The sequence below is a fragment of the Cherax quadricarinatus genome, chromosome 7, assembly GCF_038502225.1.
Source record: "Cherax quadricarinatus isolate ZL_2023a chromosome 7, ASM3850222v1, whole genome shotgun sequence".
NCBI classification, from domain to species: Eukaryota; Metazoa; Arthropoda; class Malacostraca; order Decapoda; family Parastacidae; genus Cherax; species Cherax quadricarinatus.
This window is the reverse complement of record NC_091298.1, coordinates 50720755-50742509: the sequence shown is the minus strand read 5'-3', so window position 1 is coordinate 50742509 and position 21755 is coordinate 50720755. Positions and strand designations below refer to the sequence as shown.

General features: G+C 43.4%; 1 protein-coding gene across 5 annotated transcripts in view; it reads right to left on the bottom strand.

Annotated features, from left to right (window-relative positions):
• MESK2 (misexpression suppressor of KSR 2) overlaps nucleotides 1–21755 on the bottom strand; it is a 541942-nt gene that overhangs the window by 312526 nt on the left and 207661 nt on the right. For all 5 annotated transcript variants that reach the window (XM_070082422.1, XM_053773987.2, XM_053773991.2 and 2 more), the window contains exon 2: nucleotides 13162–13230. In XM_070082422.1, coding sequence (XP_069938523.1) covers nucleotides 13162–13230 — 69 coding nt within the window. The remainder of the gene's footprint in view (nucleotides 1–13161; nucleotides 13231–21755) is intronic.

Below are 21755 nucleotides of genomic sequence, written 5' to 3'. Positions count from 1 at the left end.
GGTTTGCAGTCTTTGGCCACCTAGCCTATACTCTGTCTGCGGTCTTCTTTGCCCTTCCCCGATCTTCCTGACTTTGCATTTGGCGGGGTAAATTCGAGGAGCCAGTTGCTGGACCAAGCTTGCAGTAAATCCAGGATTCTTTGTATTCCTGCCTGATCTCATCCGATTTAATTCTCTTCATTAACTTCGCATCATCTGCGAACAGGGACACTTCTGAGTCTATCCCTTCCGTCATGTCATTCACATACATCAAAAATAGCACTGGTCCTAGGACTGACCCCTGTGGGACCCCACTCGTCAGAGGCGCCCCACACTGATACCTCGTCACGTACCATAACTCGTTGTTGCCTCCCTGTCAAGTAATCTCTGATCCATTGCAGTGCCCTTCCTGTTATGCATGCTTGATCCTCTAGCTTTTGCACTAATCTCTTGTGAGGAATTGTGTCGAAGGCCTCCTTGCAGTCCAAGAAAATGCAATCTACCCAAGCCTCTCTCTCCTGTCTTACTTCCGTTACCTTGTCATAAAACTCCAGTAGACTTGTGGCACAGGATTTACTTTCCATGAATCTGTGCTGGTTGTCGTTTATAAGCTTGTTCCATTCTAGGTGATCCACCACTCTCCATGACTTTGCATATTATACACGTCATTGACACGGATCTTTCTTAAAAATGGGGTCTACATTTGCCGTCTTCCATACTTCAGGTATTTGCCCAGTTTCGATAGATGTGTTGAAAATTGTTATTAGTGGCACACACAGCATCTCTACTCTCTCTCTAAGGACCCACAGAGAGATGTCTGGTCCCACCGCATTTGAGGTATCAAGTTCATTTAGCAGCTTCTCCACCTCCTCCTCGGTTGTGTATTTCATCCAACACTTGTTGGTGTCCCCCCTCTGTTCTGACTTCCCAGAGTCCTTTTTTGTCTCCACTGTAAATACTTCCTTAAATCTCGTGTTGAACTCATGTACTGCTTGGTCGTTTCTTGTGAGTTTCCCACCTTCTTTCCTCTGCCTGATTACCTGGTCCTTGACTGTTGTCTTCCTCCTGATGTGACTATACAACAGCTTCGGGTCAGACCTGACTTTCTATGCTATGTCGTTTTCGTACTGTCACTGGGCTTCCCTCCTTACCTGTGCATACTAGTTTCTGACTCTTCGATTAATCTCTGTATTTTCCATTCTCTAGTGCGATGTGTGTGTATGGGGGGGGGCTGTGTGTGGGGGGCTGTGTGTGTGTGTGGGGGGGGGCTGTGTGTGTGCGGCTGAAGAAATACTTCCTAACATCCCTGTGATTCATCTGTGTCTTCAACTTCCAACTGTGTCCCCTTGTTGCTGTGTCCCATCTCTGGAACATCCTGTCTTTGTCCACCTTGTCAATTCCTCTCAGTATTTTGTATGTCGTTATCGTGTCCCCCTTGTCTCTCCTGTCCTCCAGTGTCGTCAGGTTGATTTCCCTTAACCTCTCCTCGTAGGACATACCTCTTGGCTCTGGGACTAGTCTTGTTGCAAACCTTTGCACTTTCTCTAGTTTCTTTACGTGCTTGGATAGGTGTGGGTTCCAAACTGGTGCCGCATACTCCAATATGGGTCTAACGTACACGGTGTACAGGGTCCTGAACGATTCCTTATTGAGATGTCGGAATTCTGTTCTGAGGTTTGCTAGGCGCCCATATGCTGCAGCAGTTATTTGGTTGATGTGCGCTTCAGATGTGCCTGGTGTTATACTCACCCCAAGATCTTTTTCCTTGAGTGAGGTTTGTCTCTGGCCCCCTACACTGTACTCCGTCTGCGGTCTTCTTTGCCCTTCCCCAATCTTCATGACTTTGCACTTGGTGGGGTTGAACTCCAGGAGCCAATTGCTGGACCAGGTCTGCAGCCTGTCCAGATCCCTTTGTAGTTCTGCATGGTCTTCGATCGAATGAATTCTTCTCATCAACTTCACGTCATCTGCAAACAGGGACACTTCGGAGTCTATTCCTTCCGTCACATCGTTCACAAATACCAGAAACAGCACTGGTCCTGGGGCTGACCCCCTGTGGGACCCTGCTGGTCACAGGTGCCCATTCTGACACCTCGCCACGTACCATGACTCGCTGCTGTCTTCCTGACAAGTATTCCCTGATCCATTGTAGTGTGTGTGTGTGGGGGAGGGGGCTGTGCGGGGCTGTGTGTGTGTGGGGCTGTGCGGGGCTGTGTGTGTGTGTGTCTGTGTGTCTGTGTCTCTTTCCCTTCCTCCCCCTATGCCCTATACATATTTTTTTATTGTTCGTTTTGCGATGATAAAGACAGCTTCATTAAAATCCCTTTACTGGTGTGTATGAAATAGGTCACGCTGATAGATGGTAATACCCAAGTGATAGTAACTGTAACTCTACTGGAGGGAAACCTTACAAGTTGCCCTAGCTGATGAACCTTATATAACCTCTGATATACATTTTCTACTCCCAGAGCCCGACCTTGGATCAGGCTCGTCTGGTACTTGCCTGGTCAAGCAAGCGGTTACTGCTGGTGACCCGATGACCCACATATCCATCACAGCCTGGTTGATCTGGCACCTGTCCAGTTTCCTCTTGAAGACTTCTGCATTGTCCCAGCAGTGTTTGCGATACCTTTTGGTAAGATGTTGAATATTCTGGGGCCACGGATGTTGATACAGTGTTCCCTTGTTGCGCACACGGTGCTCCTGCTGTCACTGGGTTTATTTTGCACTTCCTCCCATATCTCTCACTCCACATGTTATGGCAGTGTGCAGACCTGGGACCAGGCCCTCAAGTAGTTTCGAGGTATATATCATGTATCTCTCTCTCCTCCACTTCAGTGAGTACATATTTAATTAAGGCGTTCCCAGTAATTTAAATACTTTATTGGCTTTGTGTGCTGTAAACGATCTCCGCATTTGTTCCACATCTGATGTTTCTCCTGCCCTGAACGGGGCCGTCAACACTAAACAATATTCCAAATGAGGGAGCACGAGCGATTTCAAAAGTGTCACCATTCGCATTATTTCTCTTGGTTTGCAAGTTCTCATTATCCACCTCTTCATCGTCCTGGTAATCGTGACCTTGGTCTTACCGTGTTCTTTTAAAGAAAGGTCAACTCCCAGGTCTTCCACGTGCTCCTTTCGTTCTACTTGAGGATCCTCTTGAGTTCTGTTTACAGTATCGCTTTTGAGTTCTTCATTCTTTCCATACCTAAGCAGCTGGAACTTATCACAAATGAACGTCATGTTCTTCACTGCTCACTGGAAATCACTGCTTATATCTTCTTGGAATTTTTCAGTATCTCCTACCGAAGTGATCCTCACGCTTACTTTAGTTTCATCTGCAAATGATGATGCAAAACTTTTGTGTTGGAAAACCGAAAATCCATCTGCCTACCTTCCCCCTCTCATGCTATGTGAAATCACTCTGATCGCATTTGTCAAATACCTTTGCATAATCAGCGTTTTGTTTTCCTTCCAATGCCTCCGTAATTCTGTCACAATGGTTCAGCGGCTGTGACAGACATGATCGTCGTCCTCTAAAATCATGCTGGTTTGGGTTATGTCGATTGAACTCTCCCATGAAGTTCGTAACCTGTCATCTCATCATTCTTTTCAAGATTTTTATGATGTGGGTAGTTAGGCCTACTGGTCTGTGATTTTTAGCCGCTGCTCTACTACCTCCCTTATGCAAAGGAGCTACGTCTACAATCTTTAAGGCTCTTCTCCAAAGAATACTGAGGGCTCGTGCTAGTGGTCTACCTGGAGGGTGTTCCGGGGTCAACGCCCCCGCGGCCCAGTCCTTGGCCAGGTCCCCCAGTGGGTCAGGGTCTAATCACCCAGGCTGTTACTACTGGCCGCACGTAGTTCGATGTACGAACCACAGCCCCGCAGATCGGGTACTGACTTTAGGTATCTGTCCAGCTCCCTCTTGACAGCAGCCAGAGGTCTATCGGTAATTCCTCTTGTGCCTGGTGGGAGGCTGTTCAACAGTCACCGGGGGCATGTTGCACGCCTGCCCCTTTTTTTGCCTTCGTAGGGAGTGATTTCTGTGTCCAGATTTAGGACCAGTCCCTCTAGGATTTTCCAGGTGTAGATTATAAAGTCTCTCTCGCCTGCGCTCCAGTGATTCCAGCCACTCCCAGTAATTAAGGTGCTTGATTGAACCTGTATGTTCACTGAAGGTTCTTTCCACATTATCTACATTAACAATTTTTTGCACTTTTTTTTATTAATTTTGAATTCCATGAATCTGCTTCAGATGCTGAGTGAGCGGGAATAATTTCAGTGTCTTTTTCGAATTCTACAGGACTAGTACTAATGTTAGTCTGCGCAGCTTTCTGGTGGAATGAAAAATGTTTCTACATTCTCTACCTTGCTGTCATTCAGTGGACTGCTGATCCACAACTCATACTGTTCTTTTAGAATTTCACTCGTTTCCTGTTCATCGTCAGTATAACGAGTCTTCTCTCATGGTTCAATTCTACAGGTAGTTCTTAGCTTGGATTTTGCGTATGAATATTTTGGATTTCTTGCAGTATCCTGACCGGCCTTTTGTTTCCCTTCTACTTCTGTTTGGTACATCTTATTAAGCTTTTGCTATAAATCAGTGATCTCTCAGCTAAGACTATCTTCGTTGTGACATGAATGTTTTTCAGCATTTCGGTAACATTTTTTTCTTCCTGTGTACTATCTCCAATGTTTTCTTTCCATATCTGATCTTCTAGGTTTTCACAATGGTACATATTTAATACAGACCTTGTATGCTTCTGTATTCAGACTTACCAGGCACTGGTGAGGATTTAGGGTGCTCATGACTAAGTAATTCTACCAACATTATTGCTCATGACTATAAAGTAATTCTACCAACATTATTGCTCATGACTGTTTCTTAGGATATGTCCGATAGTTCTTAGTTAATTTTGTCCCAGTCAGTTCTGTGGTTGTTGAAGTTAAACATACTGAACATCCCATCTGGTATATTATTGCTGGAGTTAGTTCCCCAACCCTGAGTTTGTGGTGGGTGGTGAGTGTGTAGAGTAGTGGTTGTGAGTAATCACCTCACATATCCTGTAACTCCAGTCAGGTCGCTGACTTAACTCGTTTTCTCTTCATCTTTAAACCTTCACAGGATGGAACAAATACCACATCCCTCTAGTATTTTAAATATTCTCTCTTTACTATGACCTCGCAGTCTCTCACTTTAAATTATGACTCGTATTATTTATACCTTTTCCAATGTTATAGACATGTATCTAAACCATACCACGGGCGGGGTTAGAACCCGCAATCAGAGAGTCAGAAAATTTCAGACCGACGCGTCAGCCACTGGCTAACGCGTCGGTCGTCTGGCATGGTTTGTCTGTAATCGTGTCATTACGATTTCGTGAGTCAAGTTACATGCATCTCCACTTATCTGACGGCATCTGGCAACAGCACGCTAGTGGTGTTTCAAAACATGTTACACCTACATATTGTTGTTAGGTAAGACACATATGCAACAGTTAGGTATCTTTATTATGAAACGTTTCGCCTACACAGTAGGCTTCTTCAGTCAAGTACAGAAAAGTTGATAGAAGCCTACTGTGTAGGCGAAACGTTTCATAATAAAGATACCTAACTGTTGCATATGTGTCTTACCTAACAACCTGTCGGTATTTTATACCATTTTAATGTTCACACCTACATATTACACCAGGTTACACACACACATTACACCCATATGTTACACCCACATATTACACCCACATGCTACGCCCACATGTTACACGCATACATTACATAATCTACCATACACTATGCACTGTAGATCATTTGGAATATTGTTATACTCAACAATTTACAATCACTATTGGATACTCACTATACATCAATAACCTTACCATTCACTATATGACTATGGTTCAATTGTGATGGAATATGACAGTGAAACACCATCCTGTGTGATGGAATATGACAGTGAAACGCCATCCTGTGTGATGGAATATGACAGTGAAACGCCATCCTGTGTGATGGAATATGACAGTGAAACACCATCCTGTGTGATGGAATATGACAGTGAAACACCATCCTGTGTGATGGAATATGACAGTGAAACACCATCCTGTGTGATGGAATATGACAGTGAAACAGAGATAGCTTGTGATCCCACTACGTAACTATCATAAAGAACAGGGCAGCAGCTTAACGCTGATGCGTCCAATTTTGCCAAAAAAAAAAAAAAAAAGTCCTGCGTCCCACCTTCCCCCCCTCACTACCATCCCACCTTCCCCTCTCTTACTACCATCCCACCTTCCCCTCTCTCACTACCATCCCACTCACCATCCCACCTTCCCCTCTCTCACTACCATCCCACCTTCCCCTCTCTTACTACCATCCCACTCACCATCCCACCTTCCCCTCTCTCACTACCATCCCACCTTCCCCTCTCTTACTACCATCCCACTCACCATCCCACCTTCCCCTCTCTCACTACCATCCCACTCACCATCCCACCTTCCCCTCTCTCACTACCATCCCACTCACCATCCCACCTTCCCCTCTCTCACTACCATCCCACTCACCATCCCACCTTCCCCTCTCTCACTACCATCCCACTCACCAACCCACCTACCCCTCTCACTACCATCCCACTACCATCCCACCTTCCCCTCTCTCACTACCATCCCACTCACCATCCCACCTTCCCCTCTCTCACTACCATCCCACTCACCATCCCACCTTCCCCTCTCTCACTACCATCCCACTCACCATCCCACCTTCCCCCCCTCACTACCATCCCACCTTCCCCTCTCTCACTACCATCCCACTCACCATCCCACCTTCCCCTCTCTCACTACCATCCCACTCACCATCCCACCTTCCCCCCCCTCACTACCATCCCACCTTCCCCTCTCTCACTACCATCCCACTCACCATCCCACCTTCCCCTCTCTCACTACCATCCCACTCACCATCCCCTCTCTCACTACCATCCCACTCACCATCCCACCTTCCCCCCCTCACTACCATCCCATCTTCCCCTCTCTCACTACCATCCCACTCACCATCCCACCTTCCCCTCTCACTACCATCCCACTCACCATCCCACCTTCCCCCCTCACTACCATCCCACTCACCATCCTACCTTCCCCTCTCTCACTACCATCCCACTCACCATCCCACCTTCCCCTCTCTCACTACCATCCCACTCACCATCCCACCTTCCCCTCTCTTACTACCATCCCACTCACCATCCCACCTTCCCCTCTCTCACTACCATCCCACTCACCATCCCACCTTCCCCTCTCTCACTACCATCCCACTCACCATCCCACCTTTCCCTCTCTCAATACCATCCCACTCACCATCCCACCTTCCCCTCTCTCACTACCATCCCACTCACCATCCTACCTTCTCCTCTCTCACTACCATCCACTCACCATCCTACCTTCTCTCTCACTACCATCCCAGTCACCATCCTACCTTCTCCTCTCTCACTACCATCCCACTCACCATCCTACCTTCCCTCTCTCATTACCATCCCACTCACCATCCTACCTTCCCCTCTCTCACTACCATCCCAATCACCATCCTACCTTCTCTCTCACTACCATCCCAGTCACCATCCTACCTTCTCCTCTCTCACTACCATCCCACTCACCATCGTAGCTTCTCCTCTCTCACTACCATCTCACTCACCATCCTACCTTCTCCTCTCTCACTACCATCCCACTCACCATCCTACCTTCTCCTCTCTCACTACCATCCCACTCACCATCCTACCTTCTCCTCTCTCACTACCATCCCACTCACCAACCTACCTTCTCCTCTCTCACTACCATCCCACTCACCATCCCACCTTCTCTCTCACAACCATCCCACTCACCATCCTACCTTCCCCTCTCTCACTACCATCACAATCACCATCCTACCTTCTCCTCTCTCACTACCATCCCAGTCACCATCCTACCTTCTCCTCTCTCACTACCATCCCACTCACCATCCTACCTCCCCATCTTTCACTACCATCCCACTCACCATCCTACCTCCCCCTCTCCCACAACCATCCCACTCACCATTCCGCTCTCCTCAACTTCGGTTTCACTGCCACGTCCAAGCACCACGTACAGAATACAGTGTTCCCTGCAACACATTGTGAAACACCACAAGGAAGGTACACTCACGCCAGATACACTTAAACAGGTCACATTAACGAGATTTAACTAGTTCTCGTTAAGTAATGTTTTTTATGCATGCTGGGTTCAATCTTCATGCATGCTATGTTCAATCTTCATGCATGCTGGGTTCAATCTTCATGCATGCTGGGTTCAATCTTTATGCATGCTGGGTTCAATCTTCATGCATGCTGGGTTCAATCTTCATGCATGCTGGGTTCAATCTTCATGCATGCTGGGTTCAATCTTCATGCATGCTGGGTTCAATCTTTATGCATGCTGGGTTCAATCTTCATGCATGCTGGGTTCAATCTTCATGCATGCTGGGTTCAATCTTTATGCATGCTGGGTTCAATCTTCATGCATGCTGGGTTCAATCTTCATGCATGCTGGGTTTACTCTATTTTTCGGGTTTAATCTCTGTTTAAAAAAACAAAGACGAAGACAGGGATCATGTGTGACAAGAACCAGAGCCTAAAATATCACATTAATACCTTCATACCTATAATAGTAACTATGATAGTATCTTACGATAATAACTAACCTAACCATGACAGTATCTTACGATAATATTAACTAACCATGATAGTAACTAACCATGATAGTAACTAACCATGATAGTAACTAACCATGACAGTATCTTACGATAATATTAACTAACCATGATAGTAACTAACCATGATAGTATCTTACGTTAATATTAACTAACCTTGATAGTAATTAACCATGATAGTAACTAATTATGATAGTAACTAATCATGATAGTAACTAATCATGATAGTAACTAATCATGATAGTAACTAATTATGATATTAACTAAACATGATAGCAACTAATTATGATAGTAACTAATCATAATAGTAACTAATTATGATAGTAACTAATTATGATAGTAACTAATTATAATAGTAACTAATCATGATAGTAACTAATTATGATATTAACTAAACATGATAGCAACTAATTATGATAGTAACTAATTATAATAGTAACTAATTATAATAGTAACTAATCATGATAGTAACTAATTATGATAGTAACTAATTATAATAGTAACTAATCATGATAGTAACTAATTATGATAGTAACTAATTATAATAGTAACTAATCATGATAGTAACTAATTATGATAGTAACTAATCATGATAGTAACTAATCATGATAGTAACTAATCATGATAGTAACTAACCAACGACAATTTCAAAATTTGTATATTTTTTGTGTAGTTTGTCAGTGTATGTGGTGTGGGCAGCGGTGTATACATGAAGGATAGTTATTTCTGTATATCTCAAGTATTTACACTGAGGGCTGTATATCAGTGTATGTGTGAGCGGGAAGTGGGAGATAGGGAAGTGGGAGATGGGGAAGTGGGAGATGGGGAAGTGGGAGATGGGGAAGTGGGAGATGGGGAAGTGGGAGATGGGGAAAGTGAAAGATGGGGAGAAACTGGAAGATGGGACGGAAATGGTAAGGAAATGGGTGACATTAAAGAGGGTAATGGGTTAAGAGGGTGATGTTGAGATGGTGATGGAATGACAAGTTTGAGGTAAAGGTGTTAATGGAGGGGAGGGGGTTATAAGGGAGGGGGAGATGGAATGAGGGGGAGAGAGGGTGAGGAAAAGAAGAGAATTGGTAATGAGAAATTGGAGAGGGGGTAGTGGGCGATGCTACCCATCATTAAGAGCCCATCACTATCAGCTACCCATTGCCGGCCACCCACTGTCACAGCCCTTATCGTCGCCACCCATTCATCACCAGTACCATCCACCCATCACCACCCCACCATTACCACCTATCACTATCACTCCCTCAACACTTATTACCAACACTCACCCATCATCCACCAATCACTACCTATTACCATCACCTTCGCATCAACTATTACCATCACTACCCCACCCATCACCAAATCGCCTATTACCATCACCTGCCCATTACCTATCACAGCCCACCCATCACCTACCCATTCCCACCCGCCCATCACCATCATAACACTACCTGACCAAAGCTATCATCCAGCCTAGGCCGGATTTGGCCAACATTGTGCATACGTACCACCTACCTTTCTCCCCTCCCTCCCTCCCTCTCTGTCTGTCTCTGTCTCTGTCTCTGTCTCTCTCTCTCTCTCTCTCTCTCTCTCTCTCTCTCACACACACACACACACACACTTAGATGTCGTATTCAGTGATGCTTCAGGGTCATTCTCGAGGGTCTGCACTCAGTAAGAACACTCAAGCAAACTCGAGGTGTAACTCAGCACTCACTCACCAGTACGTGTCTCAACCGCCCACAAACAACACACCCAACACCAACACACACAGTCTGGTTGAGCAACCACTCCAACAAGGATCCAGCATAAGGGAATCTTCATGTAATAATGTTGGTAGAATTACCGACAATATGTAAAGTAAAAGGACACAAGTACAACTAATGTGACATTTTATTGTGGCAACGTTTCGCTCTCCAGGAGCTTTATCAAGCTATTACAAACAATACATGGACACAGAGGGTATATATAGGCTCAGAGTGAGGTGTAAGACACAATAATATCGTTGTACTTAGTAGAAGTTGTAATACCTAAGAGTTATTTAACGCTGCCCAAGCAATAAGCTCTTATAACCACAAGTATTACTACTACTACCACTATTATTACAACTACTACCACTATTATTACAACAACTACCACCACTATTACAACTACTACCATTATTATAACTACCACTATTATTACAACTACCACTATTATTACAACAACTACCACTATTATTACAACAACTACTGCCACTATTATTACAACTACTACCACTATTATTACAACAACTACCACCACTATTATTACAACTACCACTATTACAACTACCACTATTATTACAACTACTACCACTATTACAACTACCATTATTATTACAACTACTACCACTATTATAACTACTACCATTATTACAACTACTACCACTATTACAACTACCATTATTATTACAACCACTACCACTATTACAACAACTACTACCATTATTACAACTACTACCACTATTATTACAACTACTACCACTATTACAACAACTACCATTATTATTACAACTACCACTATTATTACAACTACAACCACTATTATTACAACAACAACTACCACTATTACAACTACTACTACTATTATTACAACTACTACCACTATTATTACAACTACTACCACTATTACAACTACTACTACCACTATTATTACAACTACTACTACAACGATTATAAAGTGTCTTACACCTCACTCTAAGCCTATATATATCCTCTGTGTCCATGTATTTTTTGTAACGGCTTGACAAAGCTCCTGGAGAGCGAAACGTTGCCACAATAAAATGTCACATTAGTTGTACTTGTGTCCTTGTACTTAACATATTTATAGTTGAATCAGGCTCAACTCTTCTCCAGGCTGAGGGACTGACCACCTCAAATATTTTTTTCTCCAAGACTGATGGACTGATTACATCGACATTTCTATATCATACCTGCAGCCTGTGTCTCTGACCGAAGAAGCCTTCTGTGTTGGCAAACCGTTTCAACGATAAAGATACCCAAGTGTTGCACATCGCCGAAGGATTGTAGAGAAGGGCGTTACGAGGCGGTGTATTTATACCGTCTGTGGTTATTTTACAGTCTTCTACTTTGCATAATCAAGCAAACTATTGCAGCTAGTTGCTCGCCGGAATACAGAGCCATCATAACCTGGTTGATCTGGTATGTTTGTAACATGACAAACATACGGAGCACACAGCAGTTTAACATGACAAACATACGGAGCACACAGCAGTGTAACATGACAAACATACTGAGCACCCAGCAGTGTAACATGACAAACATACTGAGCACCCAGCAGTGTAACATGACAAACATACTGAGCACCTAGCAGTCTAACATGACAAACACATGGAGCACCTAGCAGTGCAACATGACAAACATACGGAGCACCTAGCAGTGTAACATGACAAACATACTGAGCACCTAGCAGTGTAACATGACAAACACATGGAGCACCTAGCAGTGCAACATGACAAACATACGGAGCACCTAGCAGTGTAACATGACAAACATACTGAGCACCTAGCAGTGTAACATGACAAACATACTGAGCACCTAGCAGTGTAACATGACAAACATACGGAGCACCCAGCAGTGTAACATAACAAACATACTGAGCACCTAGCAGTGTAACATGACAAACATACTGAGCACCTAGCAGTGTAACATGACAAACATACTGAGCACCTAGCAGTGTAACATGACAAACATACGGAGCACCCAGCAGTGTAACATGACAAACATACTGAGCACCTAGCAGTGTAACATGACAAACATACGGAGCACACAGCAGTGTAACATGACAAACATACTGAGCACCTAGCAGTCTAACATGACAAACATACTGAGCACCCAGCAGTGTAACATGACAAACATACTGAGAACCTAGCAGTACGTCAACTGTGAAACATTTGCGTTTTCAGATAATCAGAAAATAGGCTTTTGATTTGTTTTTAGGAAATTTATTTTGCGGTGTATGTGAGGGTGGGTAGAAGTTGTTAGGTATCCCGTAGCTCGATTCCTAGGGCACTCAGCGCACACACACTGAGGTCCGGGGGTCGATCCCCGATACGAGTGGAAATATCAGAGCGTGTTTCCTTAAGACACCTGCTGTCTATGTTCACCTATCAGAAAAATAGGCACCTGGGTGTTAGTCGACTTGTGTGGGTCGCATCCTGGGGAGAAAATTGACCTAATTTGTCCGAAATGTTCTGTATAACAAGGAGCTTTCTATATAGCAGTATGTCACTGATGTCAGCTAAGCCAGTATACGTTGTACAAGTACTTGTAGAAATAAAGATTATTATTATTGTAATTATTAGTGGGGGGAGGGGGCGTGGTGGCGCCACCAGTAACCTTCAACCTCCATCTGGGTGACGCGCCTTGCAGCCTGCGAGTGCCTGGAACAGCGTGCCCCACCATCACCATGCCAACAACAACACTGCTCAACACTTACCCTAGGAGGGAAGCCTGCTCGGCGGGCACGGCGATAGAGGAAGGCATCCTGGAAGACGAGCGCAGTTTCCTGAGGGAGCAAACAAACGAGTGTTAGTAAATGGGTCGAGTACTGTGGACTACCTCTACTCGCTACGTCACACGCGATGCCACAGAACTAGAAGAAAAAAACGTTGATACTACCTACCGTCTTGTGTGTACACTTTAAGACGGCACGCACACGTATTTAACACGGGGAGAACATCCGCCACACTACGAAAGGACTCGTAACGCATATGTAACGGAAGAAGAGTACAATGATTACGTGGAAATATTGGCAACTGTAGCGACGGGTAGCAGCAGTGTACCACCGTTGAGCTTCCCCTCCCATTGACACACCATTATATTACCACCACTAGCTACTAGCCTGCCTTTCTTCATTATTTCTCTCTCTCTCTCTCTCTCATAGGATGTAGCCTAGCATTTCAGTGTGGGTTCAGTAGCCCAGGCAGCTTTAAAAGTTTCGTTCCAACATAGCTGGAGTCATTATTGCCTTAAAATTTCCACGATTCATAATGGCCTATCTCCCAAAGGAAAAAAACAGTGCGAGAAAAACTACACACACACACACACACACACACACACACACACACACACACACACACACACACACACACACACACACACACATACATACACAAAATTATGGCCAAGTGTCTACCGAGAAGTGCCTTTGACATCTAGTAACTACTACTACTTACACACAGCTCCTGGTATTTGCCACCGTGGGAAGGGTAGGAGGACGCTCCCTCCACAGGGGTGTTGCTGCTGCAGTAGACAAGCCCAGCACTAGCGCAGCCCCAGCTGGATATAACAAGTGAAGATGAGTTTCACGGGCCCGTGACGTAAGGCCGAGGGTGTGCGTCCCATTTAGCATTCAAAGCTCCAATCACTAGGGGAGATGACTTCTTGATCCCAGCAGTGTCAAGTCCGTAGAATTTTAGTGTCTGAAGACTAAGGTAGCCTCCCAGCTCAGACCCGTAGATTTCACCTCTCAAGGAAGGTGCCTAGGTGCCAGCACCTAGGCACCTTCGAACCTATTCTCCCCTTGCTTAAATCGACCTAAACTGCCTCTCAGAGAGAAAGGGGGGAGGTAACACCCCACAATTACATCCACAATTACACCAGGCACCTACACTTCCCTGTGCTACACAAATGTTCTCAATGTCAACACAGTGAGCCAGATTCAAGTTATCCAGCAGAACCTAGTGACAGAAAAATCTAAATCACAGCGTTATCTTGCTTACACAAAGATACTTAAACATAACACCACCTTCAACTAGCAATAAAACGCTTTCACTAGTGGTCATGAAGCACTCAGAAAAACGCTGGTATAGCCCATCTTCAGAGATTGTAATTCCCAAGTGTTAGCCACTGCAGCTGTGCTGGAAGGAAACCCTTGAAGCTGTCGTAGCTGATGAACCATTAATGGAATACTGGACGATATCCCCACTGAGTCTCCCAGCTCAGACTGACACATTTCATTACCTGATGCATAAGGCCCATCCTATGTAATGGAATATGACAGTAAAACATAGCTAACTTTTGTTCGTACTATGTAATTGCACTATCAGATACAGTAAGACAACAGTAAATTACAAGTGCCCAATTTCATTATTAAAAATTACCCATATGATTGCTGGTCTTTCTAATTCACGAACATGTAAGATTAGTAAGGTTATTTAGGTACAGGTTATCTAAGTACAATTGTCATATATAGTGTAAATTACTTACGATAAATGGTAAACCCCCCTCCCCCCAAAAAAGTGACTTATTCCCGTTGGGTCTTCGTATTTCCACTGATAGATTTTAATCCTGTGATATGCCTTTGGAGGCTAGAGTCACCGAGGCGATGATTCCAAAACTTTTGTAATAACAAACAACAGAAACGATAAAAGAAATGGATCCCAGTGGAAATAAGTCACTCTTGACTTTTTTGGGTTATCCCAGGTTCTCTACACATATGCTGACATGTATGATAATCTATGTAACTGTATTTGTGTACCTGAATAAACTTACTTAATATAAAGATGCGCCATAACATTGATCATGTTTACCCTAAGTGAGAGTTTCCCGTTTTCTTTATTCAGAGATCTACCACACGCCGTTTTCTTTGTTTGGAATAAATACTAATACAATAACAAATATACTAACTAATAAAGCCTTATTTCTACAATATGACCACTAAGTTTTTATTTAATTTTATTGTGATTAGTAATCAGATGGGTTAGTAACCCAGGATAACCCAGTCAAGTCAGTCATTAAAGACCCCGTCACTGACTTTTTTTGTGTTATCCCGGGTAATCTACACATGTGCTGCCATGTATCATAATTTACGTAACTTGAAAATTTACGTGTACCTGATTATTTACTTACACTGGAATTCTTAACTCCCCTCTCCCCATGATCAGACAACAGTCACCTAACATCTAGGCACCTACTTACTGCCAGGCGAACAGGAGGCAGGTTAGGTTACGTTTGTCAGGAGGCCTGGTCACAGACCGGGCCGCGGGGGCATTGACCCCCGAAACTCTCTCCAGGTAAACTCCAGGTAAAACAGGACAAGTGTTTCCTGACGCGGATGTTAGTCATATGATGACCAGCCACTGGAGCTTTTGGTCATCTGATTGAGACCTTCAGCTGGCTTACCGGTCTACCCCTTCAAAAAATATTGGTGAGGCCTGGTCACAGACCGGGCTGTGGGGGCGATGACCCCCGAAACCTTCCCCAGGTCTTGTCGGTGTAAAGAAACACATCCAAAGATTCCAACCGTGCCAGGAATCGAACCCCGGTCCTTCAGTGTGCGAGCTAAGGCGGCTACCAACTGAGCCCACACAGATAACTAGAACAGAGTATACTACAGACTCTGGCCATACAATAGAGCGGAAAAATAATGTAAGGGACCTGGGAGTAGTAATGTCTGAGGATCTCACTTTCAAGGATCACAACAGTGCCACGATCGCACGTGCAAAGAAAATGATAGGATGGATAATGAGAACGTTCAAAACGAGAGATGCCAAGCCAATGATGATCCTTTTGAAATCACTTGTTCTCTCTAGGTTGGAATACTGCTGTACATTAACATCTCCATTCAAAGCAGGTGAAATTGCAGATCTAGAGAGTGTACAGAGATCCTTTACTGCACGTATAAGTTCTGTCAAGCACCTTAACTACTGGGAACGCTTGGAAGCACTTGACTTGTACTCGTTAGAACGCAGGAGAGATATATATATCATAATCTACACTTGGAAAATCCTGGAAGGAATGGTCCCAAATCTGCACACAGAAATCACTCCCTACGAAAGTTAAAGACTGGGCAGGCGATGCAAAATGCCCCCAATAAAAAGTAGGGGCGCCATTGGTACACTAAGGGAAAACACCACAAGTGTCCGGGGCCCAAGACTGTTCAACAGCCTCCCATCAAGCATTAGGAGAATTGCCAATAAACCTCTGGCTGCCTTCAAGAGAGAGCTGGACAGATACCTAAAGTCAGTGCCTTTGATCAACGTGTAGCGCAAGTTGCACGCCAAGGTATTGTCCAGTGTGGGTAGATTGGTATAGCACTGCGTACCTTGTGCCAAGGTTCGTAGGTTCGAGTCTCCTTCAGCCAGAGATCAGTGTTTGTGTATATTTCGCCTGCTCTTGCGAATTCCTTGCATATATATATATATATATATATATATATATATATATATATATATATATATATATATAACATCGGCCGATTCCCACCAAGGCAGGGTGGCCCGAAAGAGTAAAACTTTCATCATTCACTCCATCACTGTCTTGCCAGAAGGGTGCTTTACACTACAGTTTTTAAACTGCAACATTAACACCCCTCCTTCAGAGTGCAGGCACTGTACTTCCCATCTCCAGGACTCAAGTCCGGCCTGCCGGTTTCCCTGAATCCCTTCATAAATGTTACTTTTCTCACACTCCAACAGCACGTCAAGTATTAAAAACCATTTGTCTCCATTCACTCCTATCAAATACGCTCACGCATGCGTGATATCTTAATATACAATATAACCACATTGAAAGTGGTGGTATGACCAGGGCGATAGTGATTTCTCGCCGATCAGAGAATAACAAACCTCATGAACGTGAAACGTAATGTGAAAAATCGCATTTGCTTTGTCTGTTTCGTAAGGTGAAGTCCAGGATCTTTCCTTAATTCATGGTATAACTTAACAAATCTTTGATGACATCTGTGTTGTAGACTTAATATAGACCTGGTTAATATTGACCTGGGCTATGTTAACCTAAAGGTTAATATGTTAACATGTTTCTCTGTTAAAAAAAAAATATCACGGGTGGGGTTAGAACCCGCGATCAGAGAGAGACAAAACTCAAGACCTACGCGACCGCGGGTTCTAACCCACCCGTGTAATGGTTTGTTTGCAATCGTGTCATTACGATTTCGTGAGTCATGTTCTCGGTTAAATTTGTTTGAGTTGAAGTATATTAACCATTATTGATGTATGACGCGGCTAATGTCCGACAACGACTGGTCAATGATGTTATCCTTGACCATCCTGTGTTAAACAAAAATTGACACTGACTACGGCTGTGTCAAAGTATCGATAGGCATCGGCAAGTATTTATGGTAACGTATCGCCGTATCGGCAAAAATTCTGGTATCGTCCCATCACCATAAGTGACACTGCAGCAAGCACACGGCTTGACAAAGCTCCTGGAGAGCGAAACGTTGCCGCAATAAAAGCGTCGCATTAACTGTACTAGTGCCTTTTACTTCACACAGTCGGTAAATCTACCAACATTAATACAAGCATACAAGCATAGTAGCGTTCAGTGAAGAGGCGGGGCCAGGAGCCGAGTCTCGACCCTTACAACTACAATTAGGTGAGTACTCATACCACGGGCATCACCGTCAGTGATAGTGAGTCACTGTAGTGTGTTAGTGACTCAGTGCTGTGACTCGTGTATGTTGTAATATTACTGGTGCAAATGTATGGTGATTACATGGTGAGTACAAGACACGTATGTACTGATCAACACACAGGGAAACGCTAAGAGGTGAGCCAGTGGAAGGCCTCGGTCACATGACCAAAAGCTCCAGCTGCGGGTCATCATATGACCAGAACAAAATAATATAAATAACATCATTGTAGTGTTTAGTTACCACATACCAATGGTATGCAAGGAGTACAATGAATAAACAATAACAACAATTAGTCAAAATATAGTGAATATACAGTAAGAAATAATTTGCCTATCAAAATATAATGAATTAGCGACTACAATAAGGCTGGCATTACTGAGAATTTTTGGGGCCTTAATAAATTGCGCGTCACTTTATATAGGCTGTTGTGCAAGTGCGCAGCTTAGCGGGAACACTGCTAGCAACTGTGTGCAACTGCACAGCTTAGCGAGAACACTGCTAGCAACTGCGTGCAAGTGCGCAGCTTAGCGGGAACACTGCTAGCAACTGTGTGCAAGTGCGCAGCTTAGCGGGAACACTGCTAGCAACTGTGTGCAACTGCACAGCTTAGCGAGGACACTGCTAGCAACTGCGTGCGAGGCAGCTTAGCGGGAACACTGCTAGCAACTGTGTGCAAGTGCGCAGCTTAGCGGGAACACTGCTAGAAACTGTGTGCAACTGCACAGCTTAGCGAGAACACTGCTAGCAACTGTGTGCAACTGCACAGCATAGCGAGAACACTGCTAGCAACTGTGTGCAACTGCACAGCATAGCGAGAACACTGCTAGCAACTGTGTGCAAGTGTGCAGCTTAGCGATAACACTGCCAGCAAGTGTGTGCAAGTGCGCAGCTTAGCGAGAACACTGCTAGCAACTGTGTGCAAGTGCGCAGCTTAGCGAGAACACTGCTAGCAACTGTGTGCAAGTGCGCAGCTTAGCGAGAACACTGCTAGCAACTGTGTGCAAGTGTGCAGCTTAGCGAGAACACTGCCAGCAAGTGTGTGCAAGTGCGCAGCTTAGCGAGAACACTGCTAGCAACTGTGTGCAAGTGCGCAGCTTAGCGAGAACACTGCTAGCAACTGTGTGCAAGTGTGCAGCTTAGCGAGAACACTGCCAGCAAGTGTGTGCAAGTGCGCAGCTTAGCGAGAACACTGCTAGCAACTGTGTGCAAGTGCGCAGCTTAGCGAGAACACTGCTAGCAACTGTGTGCAAGTGTGCAGCTTAGCGAGAACACTGCCAGCAAGTGTGTGCAAGTGCGCAGCTTAGCGAGAACACTGCTAGCAACTGTGTGCAAGTGCGCAGCTTAGCGAGAACACTGCTAGCAACTGTGTACAAGTGCGCAGCTTAGCGAGAACACTGCCAGCAAGTGTGTGCAAGTGCGCAGCTTAGCGAGAACATTCAACAGTAGTGGACAGTAGATCTAGCCTCAACTTGCGCTGAATGAGTGACAATAAGTCTTGGTAAGATGGCTACCCTGGTCACACGTTTACAGTCATCTACATCAAATACAACCTGGGGAAAATCACCATTACCTTCCAGTATTTTTAGGTCGAGATATAGGCATTTACATTTTACCTACGTTGGTGGGCATTAATACGGAACTGTATAGTGGAGGCTGATGTGAATCCTCCCCCTCTCTCTCTCTCTCTCTCTCTCTCTCTCTCTCTCTCTCTCTCTCTCTACCACACATCGTGCAGAATAATTTCCCTACATACCTTCGGCTCCATTTTCTCCCTCAAACAACTGTGGCCTTTTGTTTCTGTTGCAGGTACGACGTCGTCGTTTATATTTTGTTCAGGTCCATTTATAACATATATGGTTACCACGTCTCTCTCCCTCATATATAATAGCCATTTTCTTTTCTTTTAGTGTTGACACTGCATAATTTTTTTTTTATCTAGCTTAGTAGCCATTTTGCACCTCTTCGTGAAGCCTTTTCAAATACATTCGCCATTTTTTTTTTAGGTGTGGGCACTATACAGCTGCTATATATTTATTCCGATTTTGCCCTGACATATAATGTAAATATTATAAGCATTTATCCATTCATATATTTTAAAGCCATTCTCATCAGCGAACCTGACGACTTTCTCACGTGTTTATTAATATGATTCACCGGTGATACATTTTTAACAACTCAGATTCCGTGGAAATATAAACACATATGCAGTTTAAAGTCAGATCTGTTTGTGACTTGAAAAAGCTCACTGTGTGGGCGAAACGTTGTCAATAAAGGATCACATTACACTGCATGTGTGTTTATATTTCCATTGTGTCGGTATTTTATACCATTCATTTCCAACTCAGCTCCCACCGATACTTGCAACGTTCCGTCACCGTCACTATCCTTCGTCAGTCCTCATTTTAATTTCTTACATTTCCACTGCATAATATTTACCTACATTGAATTTTATTTTCCGTCATTATATTTTCTCAATTTATAAATTATACTGTATCGAAATATTGTCGTTTTCATTATATATTTCACATAACATCGTTTATCATTATATTCCTTCCGTTGTCATTTATACAAATACATGATGACAGAAGGTATTAATCCTGCCAACACAAAGGTGTCATCCAACCAGGAAATTTTTCCCTTTATAACTGTTGACATTTTCCTCAAACTCTCTCATCTGTTTTTATAGTTTGTCTTTTATGTCTTCTTCAGGATTCAGTTCCCAAGTCCTTCACGAGTTCTTAAAAGCTTTCTTAAAGTCAAGATAAATACATTCAGTCCATATATTTCTTTCTTAAAGCCAAGATAAATACAATCAGTCCATATATTTCTTTCTTAAAACCAAGATAAATACAATCAATCCATATATTTCTTTCTTAAAGTCAAGATAAATACAATCAGTCCATATATTTCTTTCTTAAAGCCAAGATAAATACAATCAGTCCATATATTTCTTTCTTAAAACCAAGATAAATACAATCAGTCCATATATTTCTTTCTTAAAGTCAAGATAAATACAATCAGTCCATATATTTCTTTCTTAAAGTCAAGATAAATACAATCAGTCCATATATTTCTTTCCCGAACAGTTTCCGTGATTGTAGTAATCAATTAATATTTACATACATAAATTTGCTGCCCACCAACATCATTGTTTACTAGTTAATGATTTTCTTGGTTTCAAGATACTTATAAACTTTCCTCTCAAAGTTTTCCAACATTGCTATAAGAAAGTTTGTCAGAAAACTGGCCTATAGTCTTCCTTGCAATATTTTTTTAATAGTGACATAATGTACAACCATCTTCCATTTGTCAACCAGTTTACCCTCTTCTAGTAAAATCCCCCCAAAAGCTAAAGTGGACAGCATAACTTTAATGCACAATTTTTTTAAAATCAATGATAATATCTCGTCTGATTCAAGTATTTTTTTTTATTTCCTTCTCAGTATCCAAAAGTACTTTTTTTTTTAATTCTTTAGCTATGTCAGTATCCTGTATTTCAGCTTTCTCTTTGGGATCTAAATCCTTTACCTTTCAAATACCACGTCGTGTAAACACGCCAACTTTCTATTTAATACCTCACAAATTTCTTCCAACTTTTCAATGTTTATTTCCTCCATTATTCGTATATTGTCTTTTAACATTTACTAAACCTT